The sequence below is a fragment of the Sphaerodactylus townsendi genome, linkage group LG04, assembly GCF_021028975.2.
Source record: "Sphaerodactylus townsendi isolate TG3544 linkage group LG04, MPM_Stown_v2.3, whole genome shotgun sequence".
NCBI classification, from domain to species: domain Eukaryota; kingdom Metazoa; phylum Chordata; class Lepidosauria; order Squamata; family Sphaerodactylidae; genus Sphaerodactylus; species Sphaerodactylus townsendi.
The window spans coordinates 97,890,243-97,915,069 of record NC_059428.1 but is presented as its reverse complement, the minus strand read 5'-3'; the positions used below and the strand labels follow the sequence as shown (position 1 = coordinate 97,915,069).

General features: G+C 42.0%; 1 protein-coding gene across 1 annotated transcript in view; it reads right to left on the bottom strand.

Annotated features, from left to right (window-relative positions):
- Positions 1 to 8,231: 8,231 nt before the first annotated feature.
- The window catches only part of SLC9A4 (solute carrier family 9 member A4), a 28,998-nt gene continuing 12,402 nt past the window's right edge, over positions 8,232 to 24,827 (bottom strand). Inside the window, exons 7-11 of the mRNA XM_048494333.1 lie at positions 23,428 to 23,589; positions 18,629 to 18,725; positions 15,805 to 15,936; positions 12,303 to 12,390; positions 8,232 to 8,727 (exon numbers count right to left, since the gene is read on the bottom strand). Coding sequence (XP_048350290.1) covers positions 8,354 to 8,727; positions 12,303 to 12,390; positions 15,805 to 15,936; positions 18,629 to 18,725; positions 23,428 to 23,589 — 853 coding nt within the window. The 3' untranslated portion in view covers positions 8,232 to 8,353. The remainder of the gene's footprint in view (positions 8,728 to 12,302; positions 12,391 to 15,804; positions 15,937 to 18,628; positions 18,726 to 23,427; positions 23,590 to 24,827) is intronic.

The window sequence follows — 24,827 nt, the reverse complement described above, 5'->3', positions numbered from 1 at the left end:
AGAGAGATTTTGACTGGCCTAGAATTATGTTAACAGAATTCTGGAGAGGGAGATTTGGAGGACAAGAATTCCAAATTTCCCACTCTCCTATGATTCCCCATTGGTCCACCAAAATCAGTATTGTCTACTCACACTTGTGGCAGGTGGGAACTGAACCTAAGACCACCTTCACACCAAGCAGGTACATGACCATAGAGCCACAGTTCTTCCCTCTAACATTCTAAGGAGTATTTGTACCATATAAGTATCAAAACAAATGTGATAATATAATACTATACTGAAGAACAGCAAGTGCACCAGCAGCAGAAAAATACTTGTGATATTCATTTCTTTATTTTATCAATAGAGGTCACTGCAGCCCTTCACTGCACATTAACAGTCACTCTCTATAATAAGCAAATGCAATCAAAGAATTCCAATAACAAATGTAGTTTAAACTTTCAGAGTGCGGAAGCCACTTTGAAGGACTTATGAAATAATGATGATATGATTTTTAGGATGGAATGGAGTTATTTCATCTGAAAGCTCAGGATTTGAAAGGGAGAAAAATTTCCCAGTGTAAAGACATGGCACCCATTTCCAATTCATAGTTCTCTCAGCACATAATCTGGAATCCTATGATCACATGTATGGAAGAAATGGGCTACAAAATGTTCTTCTCTTAAATTGACTTGCTTGAAGAGTGCAAGTTAGCTTATCTCAATGCCCTGGCCAGGGCTCTGCTGGCTTTGAGTGCAAGAAAATGTTCAGAGTGCAAGATAGGATTGGGATTCTGTTGGTGTAACATCCACCCCACTGCCCAACTGCCTCCCTGCCTGGACTTGTAGAGGTGGTCTCGAACATGGTATTGAGGACTCGTGGAATGGTTGTCTTGGAGGGGCTTCAACATCCATGCCAAATCTACCTTGTCAGGAGCATTTCACAATTTCATGGTCTCCATGATAACCATGAGTCAGTCTCAGGTAATAACTGTTCCTACACATGGTGAAGGTCACAGTCTTGATCTGGTGTTTTGATCTGGACAGGAAGAGGGTGATCTGAGGGAGGACTGAAGAAAGTCTTGTCATGGACAGACCACTACTAGCTGCGGTTTAGAGTTAGAGGGGTACCAAGATGTTGCAGAGGTAGGGGATTGATTAATCTGCCTAGCTTCAGCTCATTTGAAAACCCTCTGTGTTGGCAGCAAAGAAATGATATTTTTCTTCCTCCATTGCTTTCAGCACAGTGTAGATTTACAAAACACTTCTGAGTGTTCAGGAGCCTATTGGGGTCTGGGCAATAGGAGGAGGTGAACTGCTTTGCAGCTGGCTGTCTTTATTTGTTCTCTACAATCAGTTTCCTTACTCATATCTAAAAGGGTGGTAATCCATGCACTTAATTCATGACTGCTAAGGAAAATGTTTGAGTTTCCAGTACGTGAATGTACTTTAAGCATCAATACCAAACTCTGTTCTCTAAAGAAAACCCGAGGTACTGTATTTCTATCTGCATTTCTGGTTTTTTTAGATAATTCTTTTTGCTTAGGATTGTGAATAAATCCTGCAAAACTTAGACCAGTGTGAGTAAAAGTATAGGAATTTTATAAGTATATAAAAGTATAGCAAAAGTATAGCATGGAAGCACTGCATCTATCAGACAAACTTTCTACAACTGGAGGTGAGACAGCACAATCCCGTTTAATGCAGATCTTCTGATGTGGAAAACCTGTCATTAATCCCAAATGTGGGCCTTCACAACTTGTTCATCAAGCCAAATGGCAACCTACCAGCTATGTGTTACCGTCTGCTAAGTGCTTGACAATCCCCTATTAGGAATATGCTTTTTCTCCCTATAATAAACATTTTGTTCATTTTCATTATATGAATTATTGAGTATGTTTACTTTCACTTTTATTTCCATTGGGTTCAGAGGAAAATATTTCTGGCTTTAATTTCTCTGTTTTTTATCCCACAGGGATGGAATTTTCAGGGCTCATTTCCTTTATCAAGGATCCCCTTGTGACAGATTTGAGACTGGTAGGAGCAGGGGTGCCAAAGGCAAAGTGCAAAGCAAATAAATGCAAAATAGGAAAGCTAATAATAGCATCTATCCATCCATCTCATCCACCAGTTTTGCTATTCTAAGAAACACAACAAGTGGAGCTTTTGGAGTTTGATTTCCAAGATGGGGCTGCCATAAGTTGGCTGCAACTTAACAGTCCCTAACTATTATTATTTCATTGATGTGGAAATGAATGGACAACCTTACCTCCCTCAGTTGGAAGTGGAAAACAAATTTCAAATTCCTATTGTATATCATGAAGATAAACCTGATATTGAGAGCATTGTTATTCCTCACTAGTATCCATAATTGAGGTGTCTAAGCTAAAAGAGAAGGAAAAATTTATAACAGCATAGTTCTAATAGAACTCCAATAAATAATTACCCAGCTTATTCCAAACTGGCAGCCAAGGGGTGCCCAGCTGCCACTCCCAAAGAGGCTTCCTAGTGGCATGGGGAAGCTCAAAAAGTGAAAATACTTCCCAGCCACTGTGAAGGATGACTTCAGTCTAAATTCTCGGACACCGGCGTAACACATCGAATGGTTGAGAAGGAGCAGATTAATGTAACCCCCCATCCCTGCTCCCAACCCACCTCTGCTATGCCAAAGGCAGCGGCAGGGCTGCTGGGACACTGGTTCAGCATCCGGCGCCGCATCTCAGCACTAGGGAGGGCTGTGGTGGGGTAGATGCCCTGGGGAGGGCAAATCCATTGGCACTGCCACATTCTGTTTCCAGCAGCCAATTCCTTCCCCTCTGGATGGGGCCCTAACTTAGTCACTAATCAGCTCAAATGTATTCCTCAATGTATCTTAGAATACAAATGGGATTCCATTACAGCTAGGGGTGCCAGCTATGACTTGAGAAATTTCTGATTTTGGTTGATGAGGTAGTTGATGAGGTGAGTGAGCTCAGTGGGTCTGTAATGCCATAGTACCTGCCCTCTGAAGCTGCTCTTTCCTCTATGAAGGTTTGGGGATCGCTAGCAATGCTGGGATGACTGCAGGACTCACATGTAGGTTGGTAATTTTATTTATAGTTTTGATCTAGAATTACTTCTCACAGTTGTTTACATGTTACTTCTCTCCCTTCCCCCACCCCCAAATAAAAAGAACAGGAAATTATAATCTAAAATAGCTCCAGTAGAAGGATGGGCCGCAATAAACCAAAGCTGATGTTGACTCTGGAAACTTTACACAGTTGAAACCGATACTCAGATGTTTCACCATTAGCTCAGATCGTCTCAAAAAAAAAAAAAGGTAAGGCAGGGTAGGCTGTGTAGCAGTCTATATTTCCACTACTCTTTCAATAAGGCAAGCCTGTCTATGTTCTGCAGGACAGAATGCTCTGAAGCAATAAAAATCACGAGTTCCTTTGCACAATGCAGCTCAAAAGATGGCTCGGCATAGCTGTACACTTTCAGTGCAAGAACCTTTCCTGCTGTAGAATATTAAGGTTTTTTCCTGAGCTGCTTCCTGCTGTTGCCAGTCTTGGAATCCATTACTGAATCTGTTAGAAGACCCTGGAATTGAGATCTGGCACCTGGTATGGCACAGGTGTTTCCCTGCAGCTACCAATTGCTTCAAATTCCCTTCTCAGTGAGTTACTAGATTCAACAGGAATGGGATGGCTCTGCATAACAAGGGATTTCAAAGAGATGCAGGAAAGTAAGACTGTGAGTTAACCAAAAGGATGAAAGGGTGAGAGGAACCCTCCAAACCAGGATTGAAAGTACTCCAGAAGGACTGCAATGTTGACAGCAGTGGAGAGACTGTTAAAGGCAGAAGAAAAACCAGCCAGTTAGGATTATAAAAGCCTTGAGAGGCAGATTGGGGGGATTTCCAAATTGCCTCAATTCCTGGATTCCTCTCAACTTGTTCCTTCTATCAGCAAGTTTTATCAACCAGTGCTTATCAGCAGGGTAATAAAACAAGCTACCACAGAAAAAGTAGGTTTTCTGCATAAGCAGAAAATCATTAAAAAAAGGAATTTTTTTCAACATGAAGGCCCAACAAATGTTGAGTATATTCATTGCTTTCCAGAGCTACGTTATGTTGGGCACGGTCAGGAGTGTATCTAACTTAATCCCACCACCCACACACTCTACCATGCTTAAGCTTTTGAGGGTTCTAACGTTTTTAAATGTTTAAAGAGTCTCCACAGAGGATTGATAAGGATCTAAGGGAAAGTACTTTCTTTGTATGTAAGCAACACTCCGCTTCAGAACCAAGCCTTTAAACTGCAAAATGACAGAGATTCAGACAGGTTATAGTATCCTGGAAAGGGAAGTGAAATTTGGGCTATCATAAGACACACACTGTCCAGTGGACTATATGAATAGAAATGCAGCTATGTTTCTAGACTGAGTGGAGGGAGAGAAATGAAGAGAAAAGGGAAGAAGACTGATTATGATGGGTACAGCAAGAGGTAGGTGTGATTTACAGTGGTGTACCACCAACGGGGTGGAGTGGGGCATGACGCCCCGGGCAGAGCCACGGTGGAGGTGTGGCCAGGCCGCAGAGGAGGAGTGGTGGTGGGCGTTCCGGGGTGGGGCAGGCAGTGCCGCTGCAGGGACACGGCATACGCGTGCCCCAGGCAGAGTTTCCCAATGCTCTGCCTCTGGTGATTTATGATTCTTAAAAAATTACATTGCTCAGGTTGGAGTCAAAGATGGAACTATTGCCTGTCCCTCATACAGCTTAAAGCCTGATAAAGATTTTCCAGTATGAGCTATTTACCTCAGCACTCATCAGGTTAACAATGGCCTCCCCATAACCTGTAAATCAGAAACAGCCTAACACTCTCATCCAGAGCTAATACTCTCTTCCTAGCCGCCTATTCCTAAAAGCTGTAAAATGATATCAGCCTTCAGGCTTCTGCAAATCAGGGTAATTGCAATGCAATTCAGGATAACAGTCAATAATGGAACTAAGTGTTCCTTCAAAATTGTATTTCAATTTAGATTGGAAATCTGCCAATTTTGTTTCCTTTCCAGATCAATACAACCACTCTCTCTAGGTTTTTTTCCCTTCATTACATGTAGGCAAAGTAATTAGTTCATTTTTTTTTGCAACTACAGATTTAGTGTCGCTCTTACAAACACACATTGTTCTTTTTTGCTGCCATTTAAAGTAAACAGTTTTATTCCATGACTCATTCTGAGCCTGTACAAAAGTTCAACTTGACGTCACCCCTGAATTAGAGACACCTTCTTGTACAGGTGCTATGTACAGGTGCTTTCAGATACATTCATTGAGCTCCACCAAAGTAAGCATGACCCCACACCACCTGTGCATAAGCTATCCCCATTCGCCATCAACAGAAGAGCTATGGCTGTATGTGGCAAGTGAATCCAGTCCATAGAGGTTGCTATGGTGTCAGACATCAGATATCTCACCTGTTGTAGTGTGAAAGATGTCTGGTGTGGTCCACAGCAGTAAAGAAAGGCACTCACAATAGACCCAGAAAGGAAACAGGTAGATGGAGCTAGTGAAACACTCTTTCTTGCTGCAACAGAAGATTTAAAGGTATATCTCTAGTATCCAGCTTACAAGGTGCAATTCCTACAGCTCACCCATGACAAAAAAAAGTTGTGCTACACAGTCTGTTCCACTGTACACCTCCCCCCGCCCCACCACCACACACCTACACCATGGGGTTGAACAAGTGAGGAGCTTGATTTGAAGAGACTCATTGTCAGATATATGTTTCTTTTGTACTATAATGCTTATTTCACAACTTGATTGTCTTCAAGGTAGGGTACATATGACAATTTAGAAAGTGGAGTTTACTCTTCCACTTTAGAACTGCATCTGTATTAAAGAGCTTTACTGTCAGTTACGATTTAATCATGGGTTACTTTCCACAGTTTCTATTAGGCAGTGATTCAATTTTATAGCCACATCACTAGATCCCTTAATTGCATTGTATTTAACATATCAACCCAGGCAGGCATTGTGGCTGTTTGATGCTGTCTGTATTATTTGCTTTGACTCCTACCAGTTTGAACAGTTTGTCTATGAATGGCAGGCAAGATTCTTTACTATGGCTCACCATACTTTTTAAAAATGTGCAGGGATGGATATCTGTATGCCAGGTCAAAGAAGCAAGATTTGGATTTGTTTCATGACTGGAAAAAATGCATAAAATGTGAGTGATGCTTCCACCCGGGCCAGGCACTTTAGTTCCTTGGCCCCATCCTGGCTGAATGCTCTGCCTGTCCATCTGGGCCCTGCGGGACTTTGAGCAGTTCTGCAGGACCTGTAAAAACTGAGCTGTTCCACTGAGCTGCATTTCTATTCATATAGTCCACTGGGCCCTCGTGGGAGACAGCCACTGATAGTGCCATTCCCTGTATTGTAAGGCTCCAGAGCTGCCATCTTGAAAGTGGTTTTAATGAGTATGAGCATGGACATGCGCTGGATATGGTTTTATGATGTTTTTATCTGAATTCTTACGCTGTATACCTCCCAGAGCCCTTCAGGTGTGGGCGCTATAGTAAAAATAAATAAATAATAAAGATCTATTGCACAACACCAACAAACTAGTCCACAAAGCTATTTATGAAGGAAAAATAGCAGGCCTAAGACAAGGCAGCTACGCTCCTTCAGCTTATCACACAGACAGCACAGAACAGCACGTTCTATTATTGGCTCTCTGGGCATTTGCCCAATACTGCAAACTTGCAGAATCAGGAGTACTTACTTCAATTGCACCCCAAACCAATGAAATTTAAATCTTTTTCACCATGTGATCAGTGCCTCTGTAGGCAACCAAATGGTGGGAAAGAAGCAGTGTAGTCAATGCCAGTCAATGCACACTTAGGCATGTGGGAGATACCACTAAACCAGGGGTCTGCAACCTGCGGCTCTCCAGATGTTCATGGACTACAAACACCATCAGCCCCTGCCACCATGGCCAAATCCCATGGCCAAATGGGATTTGTAGTCCATGAACATCTGGAGAGCCGCAGGTTCCAGACCCCTGCACTAAACCAATACGTATGTATGTAAACGCTGTCAAATCACAACTGACAACTCCAGCAAGAGGCTTTCAAGGCAAGTGAGAAGCAGCGGCAGTCGGCCATCTCCTTCCTCTGCAGTCTTCCATGGCAATTTCCTACCCAAGTACCAACCTGGTTTAGATTTTGAGATCTGATTAAATCAGGCTATGGGGTATCATTCCACATGTACTGGTAAACCAAAAGGGCTAAGCAAATCTTTATGGATCAGAAGGTAAGACTGCAATGATAATTTCATGTGAAGCCAGTCCACAGAAATACATTTATTTAATTTAAACACTATTTTTTGAGAGTTAATACCTCCCATTGTGTGTTCTTGAATTGTTCAGCACTGTACAGTATGGCAGAGTGGCCTATGCTGATACTAATCAACCTGTTGTTGAGACGGTTTTCAGTGCAGAGATCTCACGATGCACATAATGCCTTAAGACAATTGCCTGTGCTGCTGCTTCATCTCAAGAGAGGTACACTCAACCTCAAAATGGAATGTATTTTAAACAATTATTATTCTAAGGAACCAGTCTTACAATTGACTTTGTATTTTTCAAAGAGTTCTTGTAAATAAATGGTCCCTAGTCAAGCACAGCCTTGATCTAGATGGCCTAGGCCAGGGGGTGGCCAACCTATGGTGTTCCAGATGTTCATGGACTACAATTCCCATCAGCCCCTGCCAATTGGCAGTGCTTGCAGGGGCTGATGGGAACTGTAGTCCGTGAACATCTGGAGCACCATAGGTTAGCCACCCCTGACCTAGGCCGTGCTAATTTCATTAGATCTCAGAAGCTAAGCAGGTTTGGCCCTGGTTAGTATTTAGAGGGTAGACTGCAATGAATACCAAGTCACTGCACAGAAGCAGGTAATGGCAACCACCTCTGTCTGTCTCTTTCCTTGGAAATCTTATGGAGTCACCATAAGCTCGCTGCAACTTGTTAGCATTTTCCACTACCAGTTAAACATAACGGTTTCTCTGACTGACTGCTTTTAGTACAAAAACAACACCTCCATCCAGAATATCTCTGTCCACTGTGACATATACCAAAGAAAGACTAGGTTTAAAGCTGAAAGACTGGAAGAACAAATCCATATTTAGATTCCATTAAATGGATGAGACTTTTACATAAACTGCCAAAGCATAAACAAGTTACAATTTCCAATCATTTTATTTTCCACATAATATCTGTGTAAACATTTCCTGTCAGCTAAACTGGAATCAGAAAGCTGTCAACAGTTTCTGACAGAACACAGCCCAAGGAATGAAAATTGCTATCTGTTCTGTAGAGGAAGAGGGGAAATAATCACTCTTTTCTTCTAGGAAAGTGTCTTTTCGCTGCACCAATGTGTCCTTCATTTCTGGTGTCTGCTGCCCATCGGACGGAGGATGTTGAGGGGAGTTCTGCTGTGTCCATCTCATCTGAAGACTCACTTTCCTGAACATCATTTTCAAGCACTGTATTCAGTTGAGGGGGTAAAAGTGGTTTTTCTGCCATAAACACTTCGGCTGACTGGTTTGCTCTTCTTCCTTGACTTGTAAATCCAGCTGGACCAGCTCTTAAATGCAGCTGTCTCATTGGAAGCATTTCCTGCTGTTGCTGCTTATTTGGATGTGGTCCTGGCCGAGGTTGCGAACTTAATGTAATGAATACAGACTCAGAGTCACTGCTGTAGTCTCCTGAATTAAAATTCGAGTGATTAGTATAAAAAGAGACAATCCCAAAAGTCAATTGCAGCATTTTCACCTCCTCATTCGTAGCCTGAAACAGAATCTCTTTTGAAGTACAAATAGGTCATTTATCAATGAGCAACCATAATGTCACATAGGGAAGGAATTTGCTCTCTCCAATGGCTTGTACAAAGTAGATGAAATAATTATAAAATAGACTTAATTGGAACAAATCTGTGCAGATCAAAGAGGCCACCTTGGAAGGTTGGGACCATCTCTCACATTACACAGATGTAAACTTGGGTTTGTTACTGCACTCACCAGGGTGCTACATCTAATCTTATATCTATTTTGAAAGTATTTATGCTACATATTTGCAAACATGTTCCTTGCATTCACATTTTACCCACTGTAGAATCTTAGAAGTGCATGTATACAACGTATGAAATGACCTTAAGGCAAATTTCTAGTCCGCAGGTATAGGGAGATATATGTGCAATCATTGAGTAGTATCTTCAAGAGCATAAAATTTTGTATCCTGATGCCCCCAAGTTTTCATAGCCCACTAATTTGCTCTCCTTGCTTCCCTATTTGTAGCATAGTTATCACTTTTACCAGTTCTCATGGAAAAAGGAGGAATCCAGATTTAGCTTATGGAATTCAGGAGGAGGCAGGACTTCCTTTTGAAGAAGCCATGCTGGTTTTCCTTATGTAGTCACGATATGGAGTAAGAACTGGCCTCCCCACCATTCTGGGTAGTCAGGGGTTTAGAAAATAAAACGCCCTGTGTGTTCAATATAGGAAAACTGGGTGAAATTCTCCACATGAAGCTTGCTGGGCCAGGCCCAGTTCTCTCAGCCCTCTTAGAAGCGGGCAATGGCAAACCACCTTTGAATGTCTCTTGCCTTGAAAACCCTACAGGGTTATCATAAGTCAGTTGTGACTTGACAGCACACAAGACCCTGATTCCCATTTCTCAAATTCTATTAACTTCCCAATCATCAAGATTTTTTTTTGTTTCATCCAGGCTGTCTATATTCCCTACAGTCACCCCACCACCACCATATCTTTTTGGCTAAGTGTTGCCTCCTGTTTTGCTTCATAGAGATTCTCCACATTTGAAGGGGCAAAGGGACAGATTCAAGTCCCATTGCACCTCAGTTCACATATTCAACTGCCTGAAAGAGACGCAGGTAGTTTGCAAGCTTGGCTTTTGGCCATGCCATAATAAAATGATCCGAGTCAGGCAATTACCATGCGCAAAGCTTGAAATTATCACAGCAAGGGATGTAGCCACTGTCGCTATCTGGGATCCCTATTATACACATTGTATAATGGAATCAATGAGTTATTATACATAATATAGGTTCTAACACTGCTATGGTACTTTTACCCCCAGTTCAAGACATTCAATCACATTATAATTTTCTATTTCAGCTATTTCTGATAGGCAAACCTATCATTACATAATTGCTTTGGTTACCATTGAGAAACAGGAGGAGTTTCAGGTCACCTGCAATTAATGGAGTTTTAAAGGTCTAGGTTTTTTTTTTACCAAACCTTGTTAGCATCAGGATATCAGAGGGCAAGTTGTTTACCTTTATGGAATGACTAAAATGCACACGAACACCTTAGAGATACAAAGGCACTTCTGGCTACTTACAGCAGGTCTGCTTGAGTTCCAAAACATATAGTCAACCACTCATTATTAAAAATTATCAAACAGGTTTTTAAAAAATCACCTAGGCACAGTCCTCCAAACATGACAAAAACATCAGTGTTCGGGCACCAAATGCAGTTTCGCCACGGTACACTTTTATTCCTTTCCTTTCTGAGAGGTCAAAGGCAGAGGGCCCAATTCAAAATTTGAAATGGCTATTAGTAGCTTCTGAAACAGGCTGGAGTACTGCAGGACAAAGGGATAGAAATGCTCATATTCCGTCAGCACAGCTCCACTGAAGGGAAGAGACCATTTATTTCCTTTGTCCAACACCACCACCACCTCCTCCTGCAACTTGTCAACTTGTGGGCCCCACAGCACAAAGAATGATCTTTCCAAGCATTTCCTGAAGGAGCTTCAGGATTGGACCAGAAGGAGGGAAAACACTGTGTTACTCGTACATAGAGATGGTTGGAGTCAACCCACCAGATTTACCACAGAGAGTATTCCTTATTATGCTTGTACAGGCAAGATCTAGGGATATCAAAAGTCTTATCTGTCTAGAGTTGCCTTCTAAGGACCTTGAGAAGCACCCCCCCCCCCCCCCCTCACTGAAAGGTACCTACTTTTCTTTTTCCCCTTCATGCTGCTTTAAAAGATACTTTGGCTGCATCCATGTATTGACCTGTTACGCAATGGCACTCTGTCCTGTGGTAAGCACACATTCCCTTTAGGTTTCAATTATGGACATGTTTTCTCCCTCCCAAACTTACTGAGGCATAGATCCAATATTCCCCGCAGTTTCAGAAAGCAGGGAAACCATGATGTTTTTTCTGCCTGCACAGGGTAACCAAAGCAGAGCACCATCTGCCTGCCTGCCTTCCCTGTCTGCCTTCCCTTGCCAACTCATGGGAAGGCTCTCACTCTCCCTTCTTTTTTTAAATTTTAACCACAATGTTCTATTGCAGAGGTGAAAAAACATCAAAACAGCCCAAAAAGTTTTTAAAAATTTAAATGATGACAAAGAAAAAGGCAGTAATGAACCCAGTGACCAGGGATGATTCGCAAGCAGGGGCAGGCAAAATGGCAGCCAGAATCAGAGCAAACAGTAGGGTCTCCTCACACGTGCAATGGACCACGGGGAGACCCCATTGCAGAGCAGACAGCCTCATGGTATTGTGCTATTGTTACCATCAATTGCAATTGGATTGTTTCATCCACCTGGAAAACCTAGTTATGAACAATTACTGTAGCACAATTATAGTGAAAGATCCATGATGTGAGGATGAAGCCCTTTTAAAAAGATGGCAGTTCTACCTCCCCTATCATGTTTGGTTTTCAGAAGACTTAGGCACAAAGTCTTGCTGATTACCCTTCATGGAAGAAAGAAATGAGGGCATGGAGTTAAATGCTGTCACTGTGAAGCAGGCATGTCAGGATGTGCTAAGAGAAAGCTCCAGCCAGCACCTTGCTGGCTACATAAATTCTCCATCCTGATTCAAAACCATTATAGGCACTGGCAACCTGACAGTCAATATTAAGCAAGGCATTAATGAAAGCATCAACCTGTGGCTTGTCTTTCATGGAAGGGTCAGGGGATGGAATTGGGTAATTCAGCAAGGTGTGGGGTTCCAAGAGGGCCAAGCCCGGCCTGCCAGCATATTACCATGTTGAGGTCTATTTATGTCACAGACATTTTTTTCTTGACTCAAGAAGAAAAGAATAGCCATGACAAATCAGACTTTGGGCCACCTTCCTGTCTCCAATATACTAAGCAACTGCCACAGGGAAGGCCACAAAAGCAGGTCACTGGCAACAACCTTCCCCCACTGACTGACCCCCAGTCTCGTTTGATTGTATTATGGGATAGTGTGGGAGATTGTACCTGACCAAATGACACTTAGACTGTGTGGAAAAGTCTTACCTGATAAGTCATAATTCCTGACTTTTCTTCTAGCTAGTTGAGAATTGCCGAAGGGCAGAGACAAATAACGCATGTTTCGTACAGCAGCCTGTGGACAAAGAACTGGTGTTAAGGAAAGAGGCAGTCTTAATGATTCTAGAACCCCAGGCAAAAGGTGCCCAGCATCACTGCCAACACCTACCAGATCTCCTGTTGAGACCAAGCAAGGTATGGTCCTCACCTCAAGTAAGATGGGCAAGAAGCCACTGCTGCTTCTGGAAGCCAAATGCTCAAGCCCAGCTTGCCTTTCTTGTCCTTCCTTCTTAGGGGCTGCTGCCCCTGCTTCCCACTGACTAAAACTACCCCAGTTAAGGGACCTTTTACAAAGCAACAGAAAGCAACAGCAGCTTGTACTAAACATCCCAAGGTTCTATTTGGCAGCAGAACCTTGAGACGGCTGCAACAATCCAGGCTGAAGTTACAGGAAGTCATTTCTGATGTACTTCAGAGTTGACTACAAAAAGAACACATTGTAAAAATGCTTCTAGTGGGAACAGATCTTAATAGAAATTCATCATGATGAGAACAGAATTGATGGATAGAATCAGTGGAACTAGAATCAGAGGGATTGGGGTACTGTGGGACAGTTCTAGTGAATGGAAATTTAGGCTCCACTTTTATTGGAAGAAAGTTCTTGAAGTTCCTCATAAATTTCATCCTTCTTCCAATTATGCCTTCATAAAACATGGCTGCATTAGCTGGCCCCCAAAGTTTGAAGTTAGGGATGAATTTCCCTTAAGATCAAAGTGACCAGATGTAGTTTAGAGCTTAAGGGTTGTTTTGAGTGACTTCCAGCCCACAGTGTGTGAAAGACTGGTATTCAAGGGAGAGGCTGAACACAATTATACATTTGCTTTCGGTATTGTTGCAGGTTTTTTTTACAAGGGACTTGCATACTAGACAATTACTCATGCTTGTAAACAAAGGAACTAAACTCAGACATTAAAAATAGGAAGAAAAGGAAGGTGCCCTGGGAAAAATATACCTTTATATCTCACTGTAGTGAAAAGAACATGAATAATCACAGTCAAAGGGTGGTATTTTCTTATTATCTCTTCCCTCAGTAGGAACAAAACATTAAAAAGTTCAAAGTACAGAACTAGTGCAAATCCTGAAAACATACAATGAAGTTGCGAATGGATGATGTAAGATGTCTTTTACCCTGAATGCATTCTAATCGAAATTAGTCTACAGCAGAGTACAAACTAAAAATTTATTGTAGCACTAGCAGCAAAGCCCATTGCAGAGGAGATGCAATGGGTCCTAGCAAAGGGTTGAAGAGGAAGCATCTGCACCTGCAATGGGCATTACTGGTGCTGTAGTGGTGCCCACCCCACCCTTCCTCGTGGTGCAGCACTTACCTGGGTCTGGCTCAGGGTCGGAGAGGTGTGGCTTGGGGTAGGTAGGAAGGTGAGGATACAGAGAGGGTACAGAGAAGTGGCTTTGGTGGGGGAGGGAAGTAAGGTGAGTGTTGGGGTAGGGGAGGGTGGCAAGGTATGGGTAGTGGTTGGAGAGGGTGGCAAGGAGGGGCTAGGGGTAGAGGGAGGGTGGCAAGGGGGGTTATAGGTTCAAAGATTGTAAAGGGAATTTATAGGTTAGAAGGGGTGCGCCAAAGAAGGTTACAGGGAGATTGCCTGCAAAGGGGTGAGTAGGGATTGGAGAGGGTGGCAAGGACTAGCTAGGGGTGAGAAAGATGGTAAGGGGCAGCTAGGGTTGGAGGAGGGTGGCAAGGGGTAAGTAGGGATTAGAGAGGGTGGCAAGCAATGGCTAGGGGTGGGGGAAGGGTGGGAAGGGATGGCTAGGGATTGGGGAGGATGGCAAGGTCTGGGTAAGCCCGGCATGTGGGTGGCAATGGCCAATGGCAGTGGTGGCGAACCTATGGCACTCCAGATGTTCATGAACTACAATTCCCACCAGCCCCTGCCAGCATGGCCAATTGACCATGCTGGCAGGGGCTGATAGGAATTGTAGTCCATGAACATCCGGAGTGCCATAGGTTCACCACCATGGGCCAACGGGAATGCAGGATGCACAGGACTTTTGGTCCCTGTGTGTCCTGTATAATAATTGGCTAAGGGTTCGTTGTTGGACATTCGAACCCTTAGATATTTTTATAAAGATATAATCTATTAGTAGTATCATCGCTAGCATCATTTTTCCTAAAATAGAATTTGCAATGGAATTGTTGAGTCTCTGGGCTATATTTCTGAACTGGAAAGGGTTTAGAGGCAAGAATTAGAGGCAAACAAACTAATATTGTCAGTGTATACATGTTTCATTGGATATAGATACTGTAGTCTTTAAAGTGTTCGTATGGTCACAGCACATTGTGACTGTGGACAAAATGTGCAAGCACTACTGTAGGTATGCTGCAATCTGAGGTACAGAATCTACAGTGAATCATCGATGTGAATAAAGGACACCTGGCCCAGACTGAAGCAAGAATATGTAAATATAGGTAGCAAAAATAGGTCTCACTAAATCCAAATCAGCACATGGGTTTGGTATTGAACTATGCCTTGGGAAAAGAGCTTTCAAAGAGGAACCCCTCCTGAGACTTTTTCACAGCCTGCTTTTCACTAAATGCTGCAGCCTATACTTCTTCTTTTCCCTTCGTAGCTTTCTCTCTTTTGATCAAGTCCATTGATCTTCTTGAGAAAAACAGGTTCTATATTTTAATTTCCTAATTGTTGATTATATTGCAGTCTTTGCTTCCTCATCTTTATAAAAGTATATGCAATGTAAAAGCAAAAATGTATTTCATGGGATTAACTATTTGAACAATCACAGAAGCTTTGAAGTTCCAGAATATTCTTCAGAAGAAGAATAGCAGAAAACACTTACCAGACAACTGATCAGACAATACTAGCCAACAACCTTTTTCAGTCACATAACTTATATTGAAACTTACTAGATATATTAGAACTGTAGTTTTCAACTTGTTAAATAAAAGGGGCTTTTAAAGTTTGAGGTTTACAAATGGGGATATCCCATTTTTCCAACTACCTCACACTGTTGGGAGGAATGTTTTTTAACTTTTTTATTTAAAGGAAATGCTTTAAAGAGTGAACATTTCTTGCTATGGAATGTATTAATCACTTACATATTAACCACACATAAAAAAGATGAGAAGACTGCCAAATCTATCCTTTCATCATCATCTTTATTCTACTAGAATACAGAATCAAGGGCCCCATCCGCACACGCAAAATAATGCATTTTCAAACTACTTTCGCAAGTGTTTGCAAGTGGATTTTGCCATTCCGCATAGCTTCAAAGAGCACTGAAAGCAGTTTGAAAGTGCATTATTCTGCATGTGCGGAATGAGCCAAGGTTTGAAGAATGGGAATCACAAAGGAGAAAAATGCTCCATGGCCCAGTTTGCATGATCTTTGTATTTGTAGACAATCCAGCTACCTCTGTGGCTCATTTCCACAACTACCACAGTATGTACAATAGCTACCTGCCCTCCCCAGGGTAGGCTGTTTCCTTTCTTCATGAGTTGTCTCTGACTTTGCTGGCGTCGGATAAAGATTTCTTTAGCTTGCTCCTGATTTGTGTCATTGGCAAGTCTGTGTCTGTTGTATGACAGTGTCTGAAATGAGAAATACATTTTTAATATTCTTCCCAGTAATAGAGATGCCACCCACAGATGCTTGTATATTTTAATCTAATAGACAATTCAGCCAAACCTGAAGATACTTAAATCCAGTGACTGGAGCCACAAACAGACAAGGTAGGTCTTTCTTCAAACCTGAAAATGCCTAGCTTTGAAAAAAAATCCAAAACCTAAAAAAAACCCAAACACTGGGGGTTAAAAAACCCAAAATTATAAAAGGAACACCTATAGCTTTAAAAAGCAGAAGGCTTCAGTGGCAGTTGATAGCCAACCACAGCATTCACAGCTTGAGGTCTGTCAGTAAAGGTCAGGAGAAGGGGCAGGGTCCTATCCAGACCTATTTTAGCATTTGAGGGTGGAGCCAGGCTTGGCAAAAACCATTGGGTGACTTGACACTATCTGACTTCACTGACTCACCAAGGTCTGGCTGCTTGCTACCGCACAACAACACCCTTTGAAATAAATAGTGGTAACAGCTTCAGAGTAGGGTCTGTGAGACCTAGTTTTAAATTACCAGTCTGCCATGGAAGCTCATTAGGTGATGTTGTGCCAGTCAAATGCATTCAGCCTAACCTACCTTACAAGGTTGTTGTGAGGAGGAAAGGATAATGATATAAGCTGCTTTAGTCCCTAATGTGGAGGAGGACATGGTGTAAACAATGAACATAAATAACAAATATAGCTGAAGATGGGAGGCAGATAAAAGACAAGTAGGTGAATGGCTAAGGAGAGAATGAGGCATGGACTGTGGAGAGGATATAGGAGTTGCCAGCAGGAAAGAAAGGGGTCCAAGAGGGGAAGGGGCACAAGAGAAAGTGACATGATACAAGACCTGAAAGCTCCCTACTATGCAAGTGGGCTTTGGTCCAGAGGCTGGCTTCACTCAACTGTGTCATAGTTTTTCTAGGCAAAGGCTATGGGGCTGTGGGGCAGCAAAGGTTGTGGGGCAGCTGAAGATAGAGGAGCAGATCAGCTGTTTGGTAGGTTGGAGGGCAGGTAGGCTGCTTGGTGGGAAGGAGAGATGGAAGCAGGAAAGGGGGAGAGATTATGGGGGCTTTCAGGGAATGGAAAGAGGAAATAGTGGGGAAGTGGGAAATTAGATGTCCCACACTCACAAGTCCTTGCAGGCCTTGCTCATTATTCCTAATATAGGATTTGACCAAGACACTGAAAGCTGCCGTTTTCTAAACATACACATGATTCAAGTTTAGCCCAAAGTGGCACAATATATTCTATGTGTCTGAATGAGAAATGGACAAGCACAGCACATTTTACGATTTTTTTTCTTTATTTTTATTTCTACCCAAATGCTGCTCTGGTTTCAAAAGTATTTCAGAAGACAAAGACATAATGTAACACCTAAACTGCCTTTAGTGTTAAAATCGACAGAAAAAGGGGAAGCCAGTTGTACAAAATAAATACAAATCTTATCACTCTGGAATGGGGTGGGGACGTAACAGGAGCTCAATTACCACTTTACACACACACACAATGGGTGAATGGCAATGGGGACAGTTGGGGCCTCCAGTATGGGATGGGGGCAGCTAACCTGGTTGCCAATTGGTTAAGGTGCCTCTGGCTCTGTTAACTGTTCCTTATTCTTAAAAGCAACAACAAGCAATCCGGCACACGTACATTCTGGGTTTGAGCTTTCATAGGCTTGAACTGATTTAATCAGATACAGGAAGTGGCTTGGGAGTTTGTTAGGTGGCCAAAACTAACACTGTGCCATCAGACTAAATAATTAAAAACACAATACATGCTGTCGTCAGAAATACTTGTATCCCAGTATGTTGACATCCAGGGACAGAGATGAACTCTAAGTCCCAGTGGGGACAAGCATACCTGACTCACCCACACAATGTATTGTTCGGTTTGCATGAGCTAAATCTAAAAACATAACCACAACACATGGAAAATTACTTCTTATAATAAAACATACTTGAATGATATTAAGTATTTTTCATACTTGAATAATATTAACAGCCATCAGGGTGGCTCATGCTTTAAACACCATTTCCCATCACAAACATCTAACATACATATGAAACGTGCACATTTAAACACTTATGTACCTGTGCCAGAAAGTCATGACTAGACCGGTGTTCCCTGAGCCATGCATGTTGTAGGGATGTGGGCAACAAACAAACAAAAATAATTTTCCATTCACAATGCTAGTATGAATTAAACAGCCATGATGAGATACTCATATTTTTTGTTAAGATTTGCCGGAATCAAATATTAGCAGTAGCAAGGTTGAACTTTCTACCTTGTGCATAATTTTGTCTAGAATTATCACAGATCTCAGTTCGATCTTTCAAGTTAGAGGTCTTTCAAGTTAGAGTTCCTTGGCAACCCTACGGGACTTTCTAACAGTCAAACTCCCTTTATTTTAGCATTCACGTTCTAAAAGTTAGGAACGTCTGCCACCTAGCGCAGATTCCTGCTGTCTGCAGTTGTAGATCACAGCCGACAGGAAAATTACCAGTGTTGATGTCTCTGGTTTTATGAGCTATGGGGAGGACATGCAGCAAGTGTGATCTCAATTTAAGGTAACCAGCAATGCTTTTATTTTGGCAATCCCTATCCATTGCTAAGGTCTGAAGGAATGCAAGCATGCTCTTTTGTTCTATAACTATGGAACTTGTTACCAGAATCAGAAACTCACCCTTTGCCTTACTTGATACAGATTGTGTGTTAGCATATTACGCATGGACTCCACCTCTTCAGAGGAAAGTCTTTGTGTCCTTTGATTTGTATAAACCCTGCAAACAGAAAGGGAAGGCAAACATTGCACTGACTAAATCAAATGACCAACTTTTTCCCTACAAAGTGATACTATGCATAGGATATTATTAGTAAAACTTCGATGCATATAGGATGCCTATTCACCAGAAACTATAACAACTTGTTCATAAATCAAAGGAGGAAGCACTAAGCTTTCCCATGGTAGGGGAGCGTGTATGTGTGTATTTGTGAATGAACTGCATGTAATTCTCTACAATTTACTTGGGAGTAGCACACACAGAGACAATCATGGCTCTCAATAGTTGTACAATAATTGAGCGGAAGTCCCCTGGAGTCCTGTAGGACTTGTTTCTGGAAAGAAAAACATGTATGTGGAGTGGGGAACCTTTCTCTTACTGAAGACCCAAATCTAATAGCCTGCAAAATGTCTTGGCAGAATTCTTTGTGTATGCAGACTGTTCAGTTTAATAGATTCGGTAAAGAGACTAGGGAAGGCATGCTCGTTGATTTGAGTAAGACCGCAGGGCGGGAATTTTGGCATTCACAAGAGCGTATCTGTATCCAGCCATAGCAGTTGCACCACCATATAAAAATGATCATGTGATCTAGCTCTGCTGGAGAATTCAAATATTCTCTTTGACACAGAAACAATCCTAAACATTCTGGGTCACATACTCATATAGATAATCTACGATATGGGAGATCACAGAAACAATCAATAGAAGTGTTTGCAATTTTTCTAGCTACCACATTTGTGGGAACTGCTGCCTAGTATGTCCACAATTGGCTGGTTCATGTGTTAATATAATAGTGCTTAACCAAGAATAGTTAGAACTCCTCACCTATGTATACCATCAATTAATGAGCTACTCCTAGTTCTCTAGGCATGTCTACTCATGCACATTGAGTTTCAGGTAAACAATGGACAATTCCACAAACATTATGAAAGCAATTTGTTATAATGGTAAAATACAGATATAAAAATTGAAAATGCTTTTCATGGAGTTAGCTATTAACTGAGAAGACTGATAAACAGTGAGCATATCTGCTTACGGAAGGCAGGACATGGTTTCTGTTTATTAAGTACACACCTTTCCCATTTTTATTTCACGCTGTACCATGTAAGTTACAAATCTGTTTCCAAATAAAACAAAGTAACCTTGTTAGCAACCCAATAAAATGATTTTTATTGAAAACTCTCCCCCAGTCATTACCCTCTGAAGTTAAATACTAAGTCTTAGTACACATGTTTTTATTTGCATTCTTAAAATACAGTTTCTGTGAGCCTTTTTAAAAAGTGGACTATAACTTTCTCCAACATGCTTGGGACCTGTGAGGTATTCTGGGCTGGGAGAAAAGTAATCTGAAAATTTCCACTCCCACACGTACACACCCTTCCAGGATTCTATAACTTCTCATACTTAGACTAATTTTTTCTCCCATCATGCTTTCTTCTCTCTTTAAATGACATGCTATATTTGATGCCACTTTAAGTATGTTCAAACCATCCACTGCTTTTTTCAGTTGTTAATTTACAACGTCATGTTGTTCTGCATATCTGTGGAGTCTCCCAATCCTTACTTTTGCCAGTGACCCAGTTTTGTCATTGGCAAGAGACAGCCACTTTAATATTATATAACAATATATGTAATTCTCAATATAAATATTTAAATAAAACAGATTTGAACTATAAACAGGCAAGACAGATGTTTCTACAAGCATAAGAAAAACTCTAGGTTTACAGACATATCTGAACTCTAGAGGGGAAAAGGAAAAACAAATACACAAATATTCCCAAAATAATAGAAGTAAGACCTGTGGCTTTAAGAAATGAATGCTCTGAGTAGCCATTGCTAGGCAACTATAGTATTGTGAGTTGAAGCCTTGGTTTTTCTTAGTAAAAGGTGCAAGGGGGGGGGGGGGCAAGGCCTTTTCAAGGGAGGACTCGTAGAGGCTAAGTCCAGAAGCAACCATTGGGTTTCTGAATCTACCATTGGGTTTCTGAATCTACCACTCAACTTGCATGGTCCAAATTCTGCTGCTTGCCACTGTTCAACAGCAGCCACCACACAAAAGCCAGTGAGGACAGTGGTTACAGTTTAAGATCTGAGAAACACAGATTCAAATCCCTACTCTGCCAAAAAAACTCACTGGGTGACCTTGGGCAGTTATACGTTCTCACCTTAACTTACTTCACAGCGTTGCTGAGAGGACAAAATGGAGGAGGCAAATGATACAATCTGCTCGAGTCACCATTGTGGAGCATACCAGGTCAATGGGTGTGAAGGAGGGTACAATGCCAGAACTATGCAACTGAGCCATTGCTTTTTCAGGTAGAGACTGCCAGGGAGGGAGAGAAGGAATGCTGAAGATGGGGGAGTAGATAAAGGGAGATTGGTTGTTGTGTGATAAGAAGAAAACAAAGCAGGGAAAGTGTAGGATTTACTGGGACTTAGAGACGAGAAAGAGGTAATAGTGCATGGTAAAAATGAGAGTCATTGTGGGTTCCCAGTTATTCAATATATCTAATTCTCAACATAGCCAAATCTGTGGATACTTAAAGCCAAAGATGCAACCATGCACAAACAAGACAGATCTTTTGCAAACCTGAAAAAGCCCCAGCTTTGCAGAAAAATCTTAAAATTTAAAAAAAATGGGTTTTTTTTCAAAATCCCAAAATAATAGAAAAGATTTTGTTGTCTGAAAGAACACATGCACTCTGCAGTGGCTGTTTGGGGTGGGGGGTTGGTTAGGCAACCATGATAGTACTGCCAGCCATTAAGCCCTGGTTTCTGTCAGTAAAAGGAAGGGGGAAGGACCAAATCCTTTCCAAGGCTTTTTAGCCTTTCAGGGAGGACTCAGGGCGATTTTGCACGCTGAAATTGCCCCTCTGTTGGCACGGGGAATGCCCCGATGCAGTCGGGAGTTTTGCCCAGCCCCCGGAGGGAGAAACCTTGGTTTTTAGAAAGGAGTGGGAAACTTTGGGCAGAAAAGCAGCATGTGCATGCACCGTGAACAGGAGAACAGCGATCCCATCGCACATGCACGGTTTTTAGATTTACATTTTAGATGGAGGGGGGTGGAGGATGGCGATCCCATCACACATGCAAGGATTTTAGATGGGGGGGTGAGGGCGCCAATTCTCAGCGCTGTTTTGTGTTCAAAACTAAAATAGTGAAAGTGAGTGGAAGGAATGGGGCAAGTTTCAGCTAATCCAAATGCAGGGAATGGAGGCTGCCCGAGCATGCATGAAAGAGACTGTGGAAGAGCTCGTGGTGCTTATCAGAAAACCCCGGGCTTGTGGGGAACAATCCGGAGCTTCCTTCACCATGTTCAGTGGCAGCTACCCCCTATAAGCCAGTGTGGTACAGTACACAGAGTTTCAGAGTAGGAGCTGGGAGATCTAGATTTGAAACCCCACTCTACTATGAAAGCACACTAGGTGAGCTTAGGCTGCTACACATCCTCTGCTGTTGTGAGGAATAAAATGAATGAAGATGTTTGGGTCCCCATTGTGGAGAAAGATATACAATGAAGTAAATAATAAATATAGCTGAGGATGGGAAGCAGATAAAAGATAGGTTCGTTGATAGGTGTGAAAGAGAAAAGGGACATATGAAAGGTTACCAGGAGGTTGGAAATAGTGTAGGGTGGGGGACAGAGAGGAAAGTGAAATGCCCCCTTCAAGTTATTCACCACAGAACTGGCCCTTAGTTTTTCTGGGTAGAGGCTGCCAATGGGAGGGAAGGAGGGAAAACTACGGACATAGGGGAAGATAAAGGTGGCTAGTGAGCAGGAAGAGATTAAGAGGAAGGAAAAGAGGAGACACTATGGGGTCTTTCAGGAAAGGAAAGCAGGGAACAGTGGGAAGTGGGAAATTTGATGCCCTCCACAAGTCCTTGCAAGTCTCCTGCTTGTAGTATAATAATGAAAAATATTGTGTACACTATATCTTGGTAGCCCTCATTTGTGGTTTCAAGACATTCTGGTCTCTGCATATACAGACATAATTTGGGGGAGTTAGAAGTTAGATCAATTTTAATATTTATGCTAGGATTTATGAAAGATATTATTGCTACTTTGGACTGTATTCCAGTGTACTGTAAGCAGAGTTGTGCACTTCTAAGTCCATTGATATACAGATTTAGAAGGGTATTACTCAGTTTTCTTTTGCAACATCATAGCAGAACTAACATGTTTTCTAACAGCCTGTCAATTTGATCTTTACAATTTGTTTCTATTGCTTCAAACTTATTAGAACCATATTCTCTTCAAAACTTACCATGGAGAACCTAGAAAAGGCCCAATTCAAGAAATACAAACTTCAGTCAGAAGCTTTGGGTGAACCAAAACAGATCAACCATGTTTGAATGACATGACGAGACCATGAAACATGGTAACACCAGTCTATTATAATGATCTGGGTGTCTGGGAGACCAAAGTTTGAATCACCACTCTGCCATGGAAGATCTCTTGGTGGCCTTAGGTTAACCATTCTCCCTCAGCCTAACTCACAGGGTCCTTGTCATGGAATGATATACTACAATGTTATGTACAGGTAATCAAATGAAAAATAATCGATGTACCTGTGAACCTGCCCATAGTATATGCTAAGTTCTGAACTGGCAAGCTAATTACTCTGTTCATTGGTAGCTCCTCCACTCCCCCAAAAGAAATTTCATTTATCCTTCTTTTCCCCCACTGAAAGAGGATACTCACAGAGCAGGTAATTTGGAAGAAGTTGACTTCATCATTCCACTCTCTACCATCTCAATTACTTCCTTTAGTTCCATTTTCTTATATAGGGAAACAAGGCTAGATTTAGGTTGGTGTTTGTGTATTAGGATCCTCTTCAGGAATCTGTTGTCAAACCTCTTAAATCTGGATCAGAGCAAGGATTAAATAAAGATAGTTGTTAATTTCTACTGAATGTCACTTTGTATTAACTGTCTTCAAGCAGATATGACTTCTGAGATCAAATGGCAGACATCTCCAGATCAGGGGCCTGCAACTTGCGCTCTCCAGATGCTCATGGACTACAATTCCCATCAGCCCCTGCCACCACTGGCCATTGGTGGCAGGAGCTGGTGGGAACTGTAGTCCATGAACATCTGGGGAGCCGCAGGTTGCAGACTCCTGCTCTAGATTATCTAAGGATTGAAAACCTAGTATCAGTAGGGAAGGAAGAGAAGAAGAAGAGTTTGGATTTATATCCCCCCCTTTCTCTCCTGTAAGGAGACTCAAACGAGCTTACAAATTCCTTTCCCTCCCCCCCCCCTCACAACAAACACCCTGGGGTGTTCCCTAGAGCTACCCTATATCATACTTTGGAGTTTCTCCTGGTCGTAGCGATGCCACTAATATAATGTGTGCCCCACCCCCGCACACACACACACCATGTCTCCACCTCCATTGCTTTTGCTGATTGCCAGGTTTGGCCTAGAAAGCTTTTAAGTCCATTGAAGAACCATATTAAGCACATGGTTAAACCACTTCCCATAAAATCAATATAATGTAACTTTTACATTTTTAATATTGAGTTGTTACCACAGCAAATGAATAGTTAAGATAGAGTGCACCTATTGCTGTGCCAGAACCAGATGACAATTCCAGTTAGGACTGAATCTTCCATGAGGACTCACATGTGGAAGGTGTGACCTTGCACATCCACACATTTTTCCTCAAGTAATGTGGGTTTTTTTTCAGAAGAAGTTACTTCAAAGGCTCTAAATTTTATTTTTTTGCTAGCTTTGGAAACTAGCTTGGGTGTCTGGAGCAAGAGTCGAAACATCTTGAAGCAAACAGGGTTTAAGTGGAAAGATCAAGAGCTTGTTTTGGAGAGGTCAGTCTGATGATGAAGAAGAGACATGAGAAACACAGTTATGCTTTTCAATACTAATGCTGGGGGTTATTTTATCAGCCCAGTCTGTCTAGTCTTCTTTCTGTTTCTGAAATTTTGAGATCAGTAGGAATTTAATGAAGAGTAGTAATAACCTCAGTTGAGGAGCAATAGCCTCTTCACATCTTGGTTTTTTTTCTTTATTTGTAAAGCTAACGGCCTTAGTTTTAGAACTAGGGACATAAGAGCACACCTTCTTAATAAGGAAAAAAGAGACAGA